Source organism: Aplysia californica, unplaced genomic scaffold (genome assembly GCF_000002075.1).
Source record: "Aplysia californica isolate F4 #8 unplaced genomic scaffold, AplCal3.0 scaffold00416, whole genome shotgun sequence".
Classification (NCBI taxonomy): Eukaryota; Metazoa; Mollusca; class Gastropoda; order Aplysiida; family Aplysiidae; genus Aplysia; species Aplysia californica.
In genome coordinates, this window is record NW_004797686.1 from 637,899 (window position 1) to 653,176 (window position 15,278).

A 15,278-nucleotide genomic window follows, 5' to 3' on the forward strand; every position below is an offset into this window, starting at 1 on the left:
ACACACACACACACACACACACACACACACACACACTAACAGAAACAACAAAGGGATGGAAACAAGGGCACTCCAAAGGGTCTATCAATGGCACCCACAGAAAATCGTGGAAAACAAAAACAGCAACAACAACGATAACAACAATTTTTCACAGCTCACACACTCTTTGATCTGAAGGCAAGCCAAACCATGATCACTTACGTATACACAGTACACAGACATACATATATTATGTAGCCTACACCAAAGAGTCTACATAACAAGAGGGACTACTTCTCTCTTTGGGCCAATTAAAAAAGTGTCCTCAAAATTTGGTGGCGCCCTCTTCGCAAAAGCGCACCCTTAGCGAACAGGGTTACCCTATTTGAGTTTTAAAAATCAAAGTGAAACTAGCAAGTTTTTGAATAAATTTCGGAAGAACGCTTTTTTTTAATGGTTACGCTGACAAAAAACCAGTTCCGGAGGAAAGGGTGATTGTTTTCTTCCTTTAATTTGACTTTAGAATGAAAGGCGAGAGGTCATTAAAATTTAAAAAACCTAAAACTCTACACTGAACGAACCCGAACTGCTGATGAACAGCAGTCGATCTGCGCACGCAAGGAGGTGCTATTCCTATTCTTCTTCTGGAAAAACGAAAGAGAGCTTCAAAACAGACTGCAGCGCCATCTGAACCAAAGAGCGAACTTCCGGCGGACACTTTTTTGGCTGAGTGGCCCATCTTGTTATGTACTATCTTTGCCTACACACGACCCTGATGCAAGTATATGTAGAAACTTTGGAAAAACGATATTGGGGTTGTTATCATTGTTCATGCTTAGTTCTATTACTATTAGTGTTAATATTAATATTGGGCCTACCGTCTTAGAAGTGGTTGGGTTTTGTTTTGGGGTTTTTTGTGGGGTTTTCTTTCTCAAATTTTAGCTGTTTTTAAAGATATATTTTTGGTTGAGTTTTTTGGGGGGTTTTGCTGGGGTTTGTTTTGTTGGGGGTTTTTTTTAGGTTCTTGAAGCTACGGTTTTTATTTGTTACGAGTGTAGGGATTGGTCGTTGTTGTTGCTTTTTTTTGCAAGAAAACATATTATAAGAAAATAATGGAACTTCTCTGGTAATCAATATTTCTTTTCGTCAGTCCAAATATGGCATAACATTCCAAACCTTGAAAACGCTGGAAACGGTTATCTTGTGTGACCCTGGTCTGGTTGCAATGGAAAACATCTGTAGTAAGTATTTTATGTCTCAGTAATTTGTTCACCTGTCTTTTTCAGTTACCTCAGCTTTAGAATATTAGTAAACTGTAGCAATTTTATAGCAGTACGTTAAGGTGGGTTTTTTGTAACACCCTCCGAAGAAAACAAACATTTTCTCCTCTCTAATGTAACCAGTGCAATGTTCACAATCTTTGATGGACTTTACAAGACAGAAGCCTAAATAAATCCCAATCTAATGTGTATTTGACTGACTTGTCATCGTTCAAATGTTTTTATTATTCACTAAATATTGTACTTTGTGCATATAAAAACAGTTCACGAGACAATCAAAAGTGGTCGTTTTCCTGTACCTCTAAAAACATATGTACTATGTATCTCTAAAAACAAACAAAGAAAGATATAAGATAATTTTGTTAACATCTAGCATAAGGCTATTGTAAGAATAAGCATCAATGTGTATTGCTCTTTCGAGTATGCATCTGTCTAATTCTAAAGGTCTGGTAATTAAAGTCCTGCATGTGGTTGAATGATGCATTTGATGTGAAAAGTTGTTATTGTCAGCTTTACTTTTCTTTTTATATTAACTTTTAATGAGAGTAATATATCATTTAATTGTTTATGTATACCTGCATGTGTATCTCTTTTACCCGCATATTTTCTTCTGTATCACGACAGCCCAATGCCCAGCCGGTCACTTCCACAACACAACGTCCAAGGCTTGTGAGAAATGTCCTATAGGACAGTACCAGCCAAAAAAAGGACAAGTGGGCTGTGAAATCTGTCAAGGCGCGGCCACCACACGATACAGGGGAGCAGAGTCTATGGAAGAATGTGTCTGTGAGTACATTGTTGAACCTGCTCTAACGGCCAGCTGTACAAGACAAGCACCTGTACAAACGATCATTTTCCATTTCTTTCTTACGTTTTTTTTTCTATTGCAATGACTCTGTCCGAGACGTCCACCTGTCTAGGAAAATTAATTTTCTCCTCGGCAATGGGTGGCCGTCTTGGACAATATCGACTGTGTATGTGTGTGTGTGTGCGTGTGTGTGTGTGTGTGTGTGTGTGTGTGTGTGTGTGTGTGTGTGTGTGTGCGTGTTTAGTTTGTTTCAACTATTTTCACACAATGTGCAGCATTTAAAAGACGAGATCCCCATATTAAGTTCTAACTCCGATTTTGCGGAGCCGACAGCCTGAAAAACTCAGAGGTAATTTCTACTCGCAGGAGATAACGGCGTTCTTTGTTTTTAGTTAAGAATTGACTGTACACGTAGATGCTTGATTCATGTAAGCAGCAAGTTTGGTTTGGTTTTTTTACTTTGACAATATCATGTACTTTTTGTTTGTGTGTTGTGCGTCTTCCATCTGCACCAGAGAGAGAGAGAGAGAGAGAGAGAGAGAGAGAGAGAGAGAGAGAGAGAGAGAGAGAGAGAGAGAGAGAGAGAGAGAGAGAGAGAGAGAGAGAGAGAGAGAGAGAGTGAGGAGCATTAAGTTTACTTTCCGTTCTCCTCCCTCTGTAAGCCCCTTGCAATGCCAATCCTGACATGTGCCATAACGGGGGGAGATGTCTGTGGACCGAGGCGGACAGTGTCCACGTCTACTGCAGCTGCCTGCCGGGCTACGTAGGGGACCGCTGTCAGCTGAGAAGAGGTGACTAATCCTTTTGGTTTCTTTTATTATTTTGCCATCATTTCTTTGAAAACAAAAAAAGCAAGGGACGGCCAAACCAAAACAACAACAACAACAACAACAACAACAAACTAACAACAACAACAACAAAAACAAACTAACAACAACAACAACAACAAACTAACAACAAAAACAACAACAACAACAACAACAACAAGAATAATACATATTGTGCAGCTGACAGAAAATAAGAAAGATTATTCAAGATCATGTTTCATCGATCCTAACATTAAGAGTAAAAATCACTTGCTAATTATTATTATGTAAGTAAGTTCGATAAAGTACATGTAGCGAAGTCCTTCTAGCTGATGACTAAATTGATCCATATGTTTTTTGCACCGTGCAGTATCTATCAATGTATATGCAGTATCTAATTAAGTACGTAGGCCTACCTACCGACCGACCTACCGACCGACCGACCAACCTACTGACCGACCTACCAGCCTACCTAAAGACCGATTTACCTGCCTACCTACCAATGGACCTACCTACCTACCAACCGACCCACCCACTGACCCACCGACTGACCCACCGACCGACCGACCGACCGACCGACCGACCTACCTACCTACCTACCTATCTACCTACCTACCTACATTACATGCACTTAACCACCTTCTAACCTTTCTACCAACCAACTTACCATCCTGCGTACCCACCTCTATCTATGGCCAAAGATTTAGTCCCTTCTCCTGTGTGACCACTAGTAATACCAGAATAAATTATTGACAGCCATATACGTGATATTGCAGAACATTACACGGATATCGGCACCGTCATTGGTGCTTCGATTGGAGCTGTGGTCAGCTTCCTCTTGTTGGTGCTCATCGCTGTGGCTTGCATCGCTTGTATCAGGTATGAACTTATCACATTTATCAACATCGTTACATTTTAAAAGGCTCCAATACAAAAGCACACTACATTCATACTGGTATATTTATCCAGTTAAAAACTCCTGACTCCGAAAGGATGAGTTGCACGACTGAGTTATGCTAATACTGTTTAAACAGGCTTAGCTCAGAATCGGATTTGAACCTCAGACGCTGGCTTTGTAATGAAATCTAGCAGTAAACTTAGACAAAGACTTTTCCATGGAGACCCAACTTAACCATCTATGTAAAATTTCATACTTAGAAATGAGAAGAATTGCTCACATAAGGAAATTTCTTAGCACTGATGCCATCAAAAAAACTAGTGTTTGCCTTCATATTGTCACGCATTGATTATTGCAATTCACTGTTCGCTGGCCTACCCGAAGAAAAAATTGCAAAACTCCAACGCATTCAAAACAATGCTGCCAGGCTAGTATTAAAGCAATCAAAACGCCATCATGTGACTCCCCTACTTAAAGAGTTCCATTGGCTTCCACTGAAAGCGAGAATAGAATATAAGTTAGCCCTACTATGCTTCAAAGGTCAAATTAACCAGTCCCGCACATACATTCAAGAACTCGTACCATACACACCATCACGTGAACTAAGATCCAGTGGCGCTAGACTAATTTCAATACCTCGTGCGTCACTGAAGAAATATGGTGGGAGAGCTTTTTCTTTTTCTGGGCCAACAGTTTGGAACACTCTCTCTCATACTTTGAGGAGCGAAATAATAATAATAATAATAATAATAATAATAATAATAATAATAATAATAATAATAATAATAATAATAATAATAATAATAATATATAACATTTATATAGCGCATTTCCAAAAAAGTAGCCCAATGCGATTTACATTGGAATACCCATTTTTCAAAAACCGTTCTTACTACTTCCTTTCTTCTCATGCAATATACATTAATGCACACACACACACACACACACACACACACACACACACACACACACACACACACACACAGAGAGAGAGAGAGAGAGAGAGAGAGAGAGAGAGAGAGTGAGAGAGAGAGAGAGAGAGAGAGAGTGAGAGAGTGAGAGAGAGAGAGAGAGAGAGAGAGAGAGAGAGAGAGAGAGAGAGAGAGAGAGAGAGAGAGAGAGAGAGAGAGACTATTTTCATCCAGACATAGGAACAGAACAAATATAATGAAAGATAACGTTAAAAGCTTATGAAGGATAGGCCTGTAGGAACAGACAATGTTTAATATGTCTTTTGAAGCTATCAAGTGTTCTTATTTGTCTTAGTTTCATGGGTAATCTGTTCCACATAAATGGACCAAGATATGAGAAAGATCTCTCTCCATATGATTAGTATGATTTTACAGGTGTCACAAGTAGGGTGTTATCGTTTGATGATCTTAGGTTTCTCCCTGGTTTATATATACTGATAAGTTCTTGTAGATAAAAAGGAGCAGTTTTATAAAATAAAACTTGATACCTTCAAAATGGGACTCAAAACCCATCTATTTAAGTGAAATATTTTAATTAATGGACAGTAGCTTTGCCTTTTTGTATGAGCATTTTTTAATTATTTTTTTTGTCTGAAAGAATGTTGCTGTCAAAAAGTGCGCACATGATGAATTTGTATGGTGTTACTGTTAGTACGAGAATGCGTTTTTATTCTCCTATGTACGCCTTGGGCCCATGCTGTGGGGAAAGGCGGGATATAAATGCTCTTATTATTATTATTATTATTATTATTATTATTATTATTATTATTATTATTATTATTATTATTAAATATTCTCTTGAGTGAGCCACGCCCGTGGACAGACTAAGTCTGCAATAAGATGTGTGCAAGGTAGAATCTATTGTCATGTTTTGTTTCTAAGTCTGCAATAAGATGTGTGCAAGGTAGAATCTATTGTCATGTTTTGTTTCCACATGATGTCATCAATATCCCAGTTTGTCTATAGTGTATGCGCAAGTTACTCACTCTGGCTTCTATACACACACACAGTGTGTGCATGTGTATGTGTGTGTGTGTGTGTGTGTGTGTGTGTGTGTGTGTGTGTGTGTGTGTGTGTGTGTGTGTGTGCTATTTAAAGAGACATTTTACATATCATTTCCATAAACGTAGATACAACGAATTCAAACGTCAGGCAGTAAGAAAAAGAGCTCGTGAATCTTCGCGATTTGCGTACCCGTACCTGCAGGTCCCGTGGATGGGAATGACGTCAGCCTCCCCCAGGTAAAGTAAACGGAAAACTGAATGTAGTCATAATGAGGTATTGGTCACAATGCCTACCTTTTTGTCTAAGTTATCGGGGGAGGGGGTGGATCGTGTTTGTTTGTTGTTGTTTTTGTTTATATATATATATATATATATATATATATATATATATATATATATATATATATATATATATATATATATATATCGCCAACACCCCCACCCCCTCTTTTTTTTTATCTTAAATTTATGACTCTGTCAAATTGCAGTCAGGGAGCCTTCTTGTGTTATTTATTCGTATCATGTTTAATTAATTAGTACATGTAGTAGCATTTTGAAGACACGCGGGTATACCTATAATTCACTTTGGCCTAACGTCAGCACCATGACCTATCATCACTGTTGAACAATCATCACCGTTGAACAATCAACGTAAGAATAATACGAAGTACCGCTTGAGGCACTCGGGATAAAATACATTGTATTAGTATCATCAAACCTCTTCATTCTTGTTTGGACATAAACACTCGCATGTATTTCACAAAACAGGTTCTCTGCCCTGTTTTCTACTGGTCTTCAGCGGAAATGTTAGAAGATGTGATTACAGCTGATGCAGCTGTTTATTCTCAAATAACCATGAAAGATATTATAGACAGAGCTGTTAAAGTACTTTTTAAAAAGTACTTAAGTACACATTTAAGTACAATCTAAAAAATGTACTTAAGTACAGTAAAAGTACTTTCCTATAAAAATTACTTGAGTACAAGTACTTTTTAAAAAAGTACTTACGAGTACATTTTGAGTACTTTCTGCTAATATGCTAAAACACTTCAGCGCTTATGCAAAACATCATATTTTATAATTTATCCAGTATATTTGACAAATTAGGCTATTTATTACTAAAAATGTAAACAGTATACAAAGCATTTGAATATACAATGTACGCACTGAACGGTGGAAATGGTCCGTGAAGTTGAACAAAAAACAACCCAAACGAACAGACGCAACTAGTGGGTAAGTGCTATTATGAATAGAACTTGTTTGCGCAAGACACTGTGATCAAATGTAAGTCAGTCCTAGAGGTTGGAAAGTTCTACAGAAAGAGTATCCAAATTGAAAAATGTAGATACAAAGTTGCTCTTAAGAAAACATAAAATTGATGAAAATGGCCCGCATAGAAATGGAAAAGTGCATTGAATTCTTCATTAACAAATCCTCAAGGAATCAATGTAGCCTCAAGCAAAAACCACCCAAAAAAAGTTTAAAAGAAATTTAGGCAGCCTAAAAATTGTTAGATACACATTGAGAACACAGTAGTTTCCTAGAGTCCAGTAAGTGTAGTGTAACCAAAGATTCTCTACTGCAGTAGTCTCCGCCTAAGATCCCAGTGCTCGGAAGCAAGGAAAATATGGGATCTTAGCCAATGAAGCCAAGGAAGAATCTACAGTGACCCATGAACTGACGTGACCCCTGGGTGGATTTATGACATATGGCAAGCAAAGAGTGGTCAACCTTGATTACCAATCACAGTGGCATGAGGCATGCCATAAATAATATTACACACTCATTAGCCTATCGTGAGTCTTGAGATCTTTATCTACGTTTATCCAGTTGCCCCTCCCCTTTACCTGTCCAACAATTTTAGCTTTCCATCTCTGATTGAGTCCCCCCCCCCCCCCCCCCAACCTCCTTTGTCGTTACGCACCATTACGATGTGACCACACTAATTAAAATTCAGGTTGTCTCGCAAATTCGGGAAAAACTGCTTTCAATGGTCAGGGAAGAGTTTACAGTTTGATGTGATCCCGCCTGGAGCGAACTTGTAGGCCCTACCCACCCAGGGAGTGATGTAGGTTTAGGTGGTGAGGTCAGATGCAAGTGCGATGTTTGGGGAAAAGAAACGCATCGGTCAGTTCACACCTTGGTGTGATCCCGTCTGGAGCAAACACTGTACCGTTTCAAGGAGTTTTACAACGCTTGTGATCACATTCACGATAGTGGCTGATCTTTGAGGCGACGGGCCGTTCTTTGATCTCAACTTTTAACTCTTGGCAGTTGATCGGGTTTTTGTTCCGTAAATTATGATCAGAAATGCCTGCACTTACCCTTTCATTAAGCTACCAAAGTACTCAAAATGTACTTAAAAAGTACTCAAAAGTACTCAAAAGTACTTTTATAAAAAGTATCGGAGTACAGTAAAAGTACTGGTTTCAAAAATGTACCCGAGTACAGTAAAAGTACCGAAAATTGTAACGTAAGTACAAGTACCGGAGTACTTGTACTCCGTTACTACCAGCTCTGATTATAGATTTGTATAAATCTCTCTTGAAAATTTTATCTTATCGGTTCAAACGTAGAGATGGAAACGTCTTATTAGCATTGAAGTGGTTAATGTTATCATTAAGCGCAATCCTACAAGTACACGGTAAATCTGGGTATTTCAAAACTTGGATTATTTAATTAATGAACACATTAAAATAGTATTATATTCAGTGGTAGACGTATGGCCTATTATTCTTTATTGTTTGTTTGTTTGTTTGTCTATGTATTTGTTTGAGTGGGTGGTTTGCGGGTGCTCTGGTGTAGTTTGCCCATTCTTTCCTATCAAACATCTGTCATCTTTATCTCCCTTCCTTCTTTTCTTATGTAGCATGTTACTCTCTAATAACACCTCTAATCTTCGACATTTATATGAATTACTTGTGATGCAAATGCCATAAAACTCGCACTAAAACTAAACTAAAACGTGTTCATTTGACTAAGCATAATATAGATACAATAATGTCATTGCATTTTCTTTTAAGGTTTGGAGAAAGCAAGTCAGGTAGTAATGATATCGGGATGGTAAGGAAAAGGCAATTGTACATAATAATAATAATAATATAGTATGTATGCTCGTGTAATAAACATACTAGTACAAATGTACATACTACGTGTACTGACTTTTTACCGCTCACCTCTCCACAGGGGCGTGAGACTGGTGGATTACGTGGATTACTTCACATGGCACCAGGAGGCTCAGGGTAGGCATGTGGCGCCACCTGTCTATCAGCCCAGAAAACCCGCCAGGAAAACGTCACCTTCAAACAGTTCACGACCTTTTTTTTCTCAAGATTCGAAACAAATATTTAAGTACCGAACTCCTCTTTCTTCCCATATTCCCCAGGTAACAACAATATCATCTAATATGGCGGCCACTGGTTCTGGGGATTTGAGCTCAGACAGTGGGAAGTCTGGCACTGAGCTCATTTACTAAATTATCATACATGCACACACACACACACACACACACACACACACACACACACACACACACACACAACCATAATAAAAGAATTCAATGAATCGACGGACACAGAAACACAAACATTTTCTCGGTTTTTTTTTAGATAAACTTCCATGTAAAAATCTTCAAAAATAGAACTCGAAGAAGGTTACCGTTTTCTTAAAGAAAACGTTGTGGCCATTATATCCGTTCTTTCGAAGGATGTCGGTGTTCCATTCCAGATTACTCGGGGAGTTTATGATTATGCGGTTCAGTTAGGAGGGGGAAAAAGAAGAAATGAAGTACAACACAAGATTCTTAACTAAAAATATTGCAAAACCAAATGGCGGCCCTTATGTATAGGAGTGTTTTTCATAAAAAAGGGGTGGGTGGATGGGTGGAGTTTGGGGTGGGGGTCTTCATAGACAAGTGGGTTTGGTTATAATTGGTTCGGGTTGTTTTTGTTTTGTTTTTTGTTGTTGTTTTTTTCTTTGTAAGTTTTTTGTGTGTTTGTTTTTTTGTTGTTTTTTTTTGGGGGGGTGCAGCTGTTCCTGTGTGTGTGACAGTCATCTGCAAAGTCAAGATCGTCCAACTGTGTCCATAAGTTCCAGTGTATGCCGTTTCTGTGTCCTCTGGTGGTTTCCTTCATCACCCAGTCGATTGCCAAGATAAAGAGGACAGCTGATAGTAAACATCCCTGTCTCACACTGGTCTTGATGTCAAAGCTGTCACTACTGTCAGTGAGCTGGCCATTATGTATAATCCTGCAACTTGTCCCTTCGTACATGCTCCGTATGAGGTTAACCAACCTCTGTGCTGTGGGATTCCGTGATGTCTCATTATCTTCCACAGTATAAAAATACATATATTCTATATCGGTATTGGATACTAAGTGGCATGTGGTATTTATTCTCAGTGTGTCACCGTGCAGTTATGTTCTCATTATTCAAACAATGCAGTTTTTGCATCGTCTCCATTTTAACTCTTGTGTTAAATGTCTAGCAATGCTGATTTCACAATTTAATAAAGAAACTTCCGTTGTGAATGTTTCACTTTTTATTACATGTATGTAGGCCTACTATCGCAGGCAAAGTACGAGGCCTGTCTAAAAACTAAGTTGGAAATGAAATGGTCATTAGGGGAAAAGGGTAGGACACACGCCTCGTTGTACAATAAATGTAAACGGTGTGCAAAATGCAGTCCACACTACATTTGTACTCACTTGAGTCACTACATAATAAATACAGTAGGCCTATATCGAAATGCCGAAATGTGTAACACAGCAGTTGCACCATACTACGTGTGGCTCTATGAACTCGATCTATATACTCTATGGCATCACTTCAAATCTGATGACTCTCATAGGGGATTGTAAAGCCGTAGCCTAATTTGTAATTGTAAATAATACTGTTTTATGGTCCAATCAGCACAAGCTAGATCACTTATGAGACGGTCTGGTTTGACCCTGCCAATCGAGACCGACCTGGGTTTTTAATTATGAGGGACAAAACGTCAAAGCAAACAGATGAACATACTTGATTGGAAAAAAAATTATCTGCTTGGAAATCGAGCTCACGTTTTCTGCGTGTGACGTGATGAAATGCTACTCCACAGACGCCGGTGAACGTAAATCGCGTGGAATTATAACCAAGCACATTAAGTCTATTGCATGTACTATTCATGAAAATAACGGCATAATAATATAATATATGCTTTATAATATGTTACTGTTCTTTAAATGCTGTTTTATATTTAATTAGGGCAAACTACCCTAGGAGTGGAGCAACCAAACCTTTCACTATGTACCTTCAAAAGAAAGCAGAAGAGAGAAGAAAAAAAATAACAGTACCGTCCCTTGCATTGACTTATATAACCCTCTTCCCTTTTTATTTCCACTTTTATTGAAGCTGGCACTGGCAGGAACATTTTAAAATGTTTCTTTGTTAGCTAAGTGTTTTATGGCGCTCGCAACTGCATAAAAATAAGGACATACGAGAACGCGGGACACACTAAACAATTTTTTAGTTTGGTAGGAATTGATTTCGAATTTTGCCGTGGTGGCGCCCTAAACCTACTCAATCGATTTTGGACCACCAAGGGAACTCTAACATGCGCAACTTGCTCACGGCCGAAATTTTTTCGCCCTTATCCCACAAAGGTAGCTATTAGATTTTACCTACCCTAAGATCAGGGGTGTAGTAGAAAGAGCCAAGGAGTAGCAGTAAAAAGGCTTCAGAAAGAACCACGAACCCAGAGGGTGGGGCAGAAAGTGTAGTCGAAAGCAGACGACGGACCATGGTTAGAGCAGGAAGGGAGGCGAAAGAAAAAGTTTTTTTAAAGAAATGTTCAATCGCTGTCAGGTTTCGAACCCGGGACCTCTATTGAATGAGAGGCGAACACCATAACCTCTAGAGCATGAGAGACACCCAACAACAACAAAAAAAAAGTTTGTTGAAAAACATGGTTTATGAGATTTATAGGTAAGTTGTTCAAGCTGTCTGGCCCCGCGGAAAATTGCATTTTTGAAATAGAAAAATTGCAAAAAATTGCAAGTCAAACCGCCTAAAAATTGCAAACCTTCCCATCCCAGACGCATTAATACGGGCTTAACATTTTTAGTTTAAAAAACATGACAATTTTGAGTACCGGTAGCATAAAAGCAGCTCAGCCTTTTAAAAAATCATGACAAACAATACAAATTCATCAAAAGTTATTAACAACATTTACTAGTAACAACACACGAATACGTTAACAATAAACTCGCACAAAAAAATCAAAGAACAAAAATTCAAAGAAAGATAATTGAAGAACAGTTTAATCGAATTTATTCATTTTTTCACAAAAGATGCTTTCGACTCTCTAGATTAAGGGTGTACAATTTCAGATTTCAACAACAACGAGAAGTTCATGTAAAAGAGTTTAAGTCGCACTGGTCGGATTTCAAAAGTCTGAACAACCATAGTTCTTCATGGACATTGTCAATAGTGGATGTAGCCTCTCCGTTTGATCAAACACTCGGCACAGCGTTGACGCATGGACAGGATATGCTTTCAGAGAACTTGTTGGGGTAGGTTCTGCACTCCTGGACGAGGTAGCCCAAGAGTTGATGAAGGTTTTGTGCAGGAGGGTGGTTGTTCCTTATCCATCTGTCAATATGATCCCAAAGGTTCTCTATTGGGTTCAAATCCGGACTACAAGTTGGTCAGTCCATGCAAGTGACACCTGCTGCTGCAGGAAGTCCCCCACGATGCTTGCACGATGTGGCGTGGCGTTGTCGTCCTGCAGTACAGCCTGGGGTCCAATCTGCTGCAGGAGAGGAACAGCAAGGGGACTCAGGATTTTTCCCCCTTTACCTTGCCGCGGTCAAATTGCCCTGTGTGTGGTAAAAGGGGGGGGGGTCTTGTGGTGAGCTGAGAAGCCTCCATACACCAGAACGGACCCTCCGCCGTAGGGCGCCACCTGATGGATGCACTCAGGGTGGAACAGCTCTCCTCGGCGCCTCCAGACGTGGGCTCGCCTGTCTGGGTGCAGCAGGTTGAATCTGGATTCGTCCGAGAAGACGTCCCACTGACATTGTGTCGACTGTGAATGGAGAGCAGGCCACGCCGGGCGAGCTGCTTTGTGGGGTAGCGTGTGCCTTGGGTGCCTGACAGGGACACGAGAAGCTGACCTGGCTCTACGGTAACGGTTCCTTACCGTCTCCTCGCTCTCGTGGACATTGGCTGTCACCCGTAGTTGGTCCCTGATGTCGTTTGCAGTGGTGGTTCGTGACGTCACGGCCTGTTTGACGATGAACCGGTCGATGCTGTTGTTGGTCAAATGGGGCGGTCCTGGTCGAGGCCTTTCCTGGACCCTTCTGGTCGCTCACCATCGTTCTTGCAGCCTCTATATGACTGAGGGAGACACCCCAAGTCGATGTGTAACAACTGGGAACGTGGAGCCATCTTGGAGCCAGGCAACGGCTCATCCTCTGTTGACGTCAGGCAGCGAGCGTTGTTCGGCCATCGTGTTGTAATGAAACATGGCTGAAAAACGCTGGCTTTTAAAGGGTTGTAAGTGAGCAATATTCACAGCTAAGACATCTGTTTAGCACGTGCCAAGCTTAGTCTTAGCTAACAGTCCCTATGCCAAAGTTGCTGAGTCAGAAAAATTTAGCAAATTTTTCCTTCTTTTCGACTGTGTTTCAGAATGCCTTGCGCCGTTTCTATGATGCTGGTGCTTGCAAATTTGCCGTAGAGGCAAACTGTGTCTAGTCATCAGTGCGTGTGCCAAGTTTGGTTGACTGATCTTAACGAATTTGTGAGTTATTGAGGTTTGAATTTGACAGGTGAAAACACAAGCTGTTCCTTGACTTTTTGGGGCGAGTTTATAATATGATAACGCGTGACACAAAATAACGGAACCCTCAGTTTTCGTAATAACTTTTAAATGAAGGCATAAAATTTGACCAAATTTAGTACATACCGGGTAGGCCTACTTGGTTCAAGCAAAAATCTAGAAGTGTATGAGGTTTAGTCTATAAAAAAACAAAAAAATTGACGAGAGATTTTCGAAACAACCTATAAATACAAAATAAGCTTATGCTCCAATCAAATCAGATCCTGTTCTATTTTTCTTTTGAAACCTTCGATACACCGGTAATCTGTTTTTGGATCTATTTCGGATATTTTCTGTTTTATAACCGGCATGGTATTGTTTTAGCTAACACTTAGTCAAATCGTAAAATACAGCAAATTTTTTTTCTCCATTTATAAACAATAGTAATACATGTGGTAATGTAGATCTAGATCATTTCTATAGCACCCACTCCCGTGTGAACGCAGCTTAAAGCCCCATTTAGACGTACAGTTCGCTGGTCGACAAACTGTAGGAAATCGAGAGGATGGCCGGCATCCTGTCCTGTCAATTTCACGTGGAAACTGAGCAATTCTCTCGATAGGCCCTATTGAAGGGTTCTCCGTCCAACCACCAGATATCTGGCGACGCCAGATAGGCCTATTTGCCGGCCGGCGAACTGAAGGAGTGATGACGAGGGAGCGGCTTCTTTGATGTTACCCCAAGCGTAGTTGAAAATACATTCCAAAAATTTCCTAAATATTCGCCAAGTCAAAAAAATAATAAGATTTTCGTGATCAGCAACCCAAAATTAGTAATATTCACGCGTGGAACGCAATTTAATACTGGATTACCAAGTTAAATTACTTTTGTGTGTTTTCTTTTGTTTACCATATTCGTCCGCCCCTTCATTTTTGAAAGTAAAGGCAAAAATGTGCCACTTGGTGTGTAGTATACCGCCGAGATGTGTTGGAGTCAGCTGAGGGCTACACACACGGCTTACTAGAACACCATTGTTTCATCTAGCTAGACGATGCTGTTTATTTTATTTTTTGGCAGGCGCTATTTGCAACACCGCGTTCTGAAATAGCTCCCGTGCTATTTGTAACGCCGCGTTCTGAATGAATAGCTCCCGTGCTATTTGAAACGCCAGTACTAGATCTAGATCTAGATGGAGTAGCCATCGTTTCTACATGATAATATAATATTGTAGTTCTGCCTGAATTGAGTGGAAGCTTTCTCAGTTTTTTTATAACCCTCCTAGGATTTGACTCCTTTTGTTATGACGTTGTCTTATTCCGATCAATATTGGGTAGATCTAGATCTAGATTTCTACATCTACATCTAGATCTAGATCTACATTAGATCTAACAATTGTTTCTGACGTTTGCACAAAAGTAGACTAGACGTAGTCTTGTTCTTCTCTCATAATCATTTGAGTTTGAGCAAGTTTAAGTCGAAAGACGCTTGGATACAATAACAAGACAGTGCAACTCGAACTTACTGTCTACGTGTTCAGCGCTTCCAAGCGTGGCATCGAATCGAATCCCGGTCCCGGAAGATTTTTTTTTTCTTCTCCTGAGCCTAAAATTATTTTTTTTAATTTGATGCGCAAAGAGCGAGAGATATCAGACCTAACAGCAAAACATCAAATTAGGATAAAGTGCCCCCTCCCCCCTTGAAACCCCCTCCACATTCTTATTAGAATTCTAG

At 39.8% G+C, this 15,278-nt stretch overlaps 1 protein-coding gene across 1 annotated transcript in view; it reads left to right on the top strand.

The window, feature by feature from the left end:
* The window catches only part of LOC106012568, a 17,149-nt gene extending 7,480 nt beyond the window's left edge, over positions 1–9,669 (top strand). The window contains exons 4-9 of the mRNA XM_035971317.1: positions 1,130–1,220; positions 1,884–2,045; positions 2,730–2,858; positions 3,650–3,752; positions 5,873–5,983; positions 8,933–9,669. Of these exons, the coding sequence (XP_035827210.1) occupies positions 1,130–1,220; positions 1,884–2,045; positions 2,730–2,858; positions 3,650–3,752; positions 5,873–5,983; positions 8,933–9,221 (885 nt within the window). The 3' untranslated portion in view covers positions 9,222–9,669. The remainder of the gene's footprint in view (positions 1–1,129; positions 1,221–1,883; positions 2,046–2,729; positions 2,859–3,649; positions 3,753–5,872; positions 5,984–8,932) is intronic.
* Positions 9,670–15,278: the final 5,609 nt, after the last annotated feature.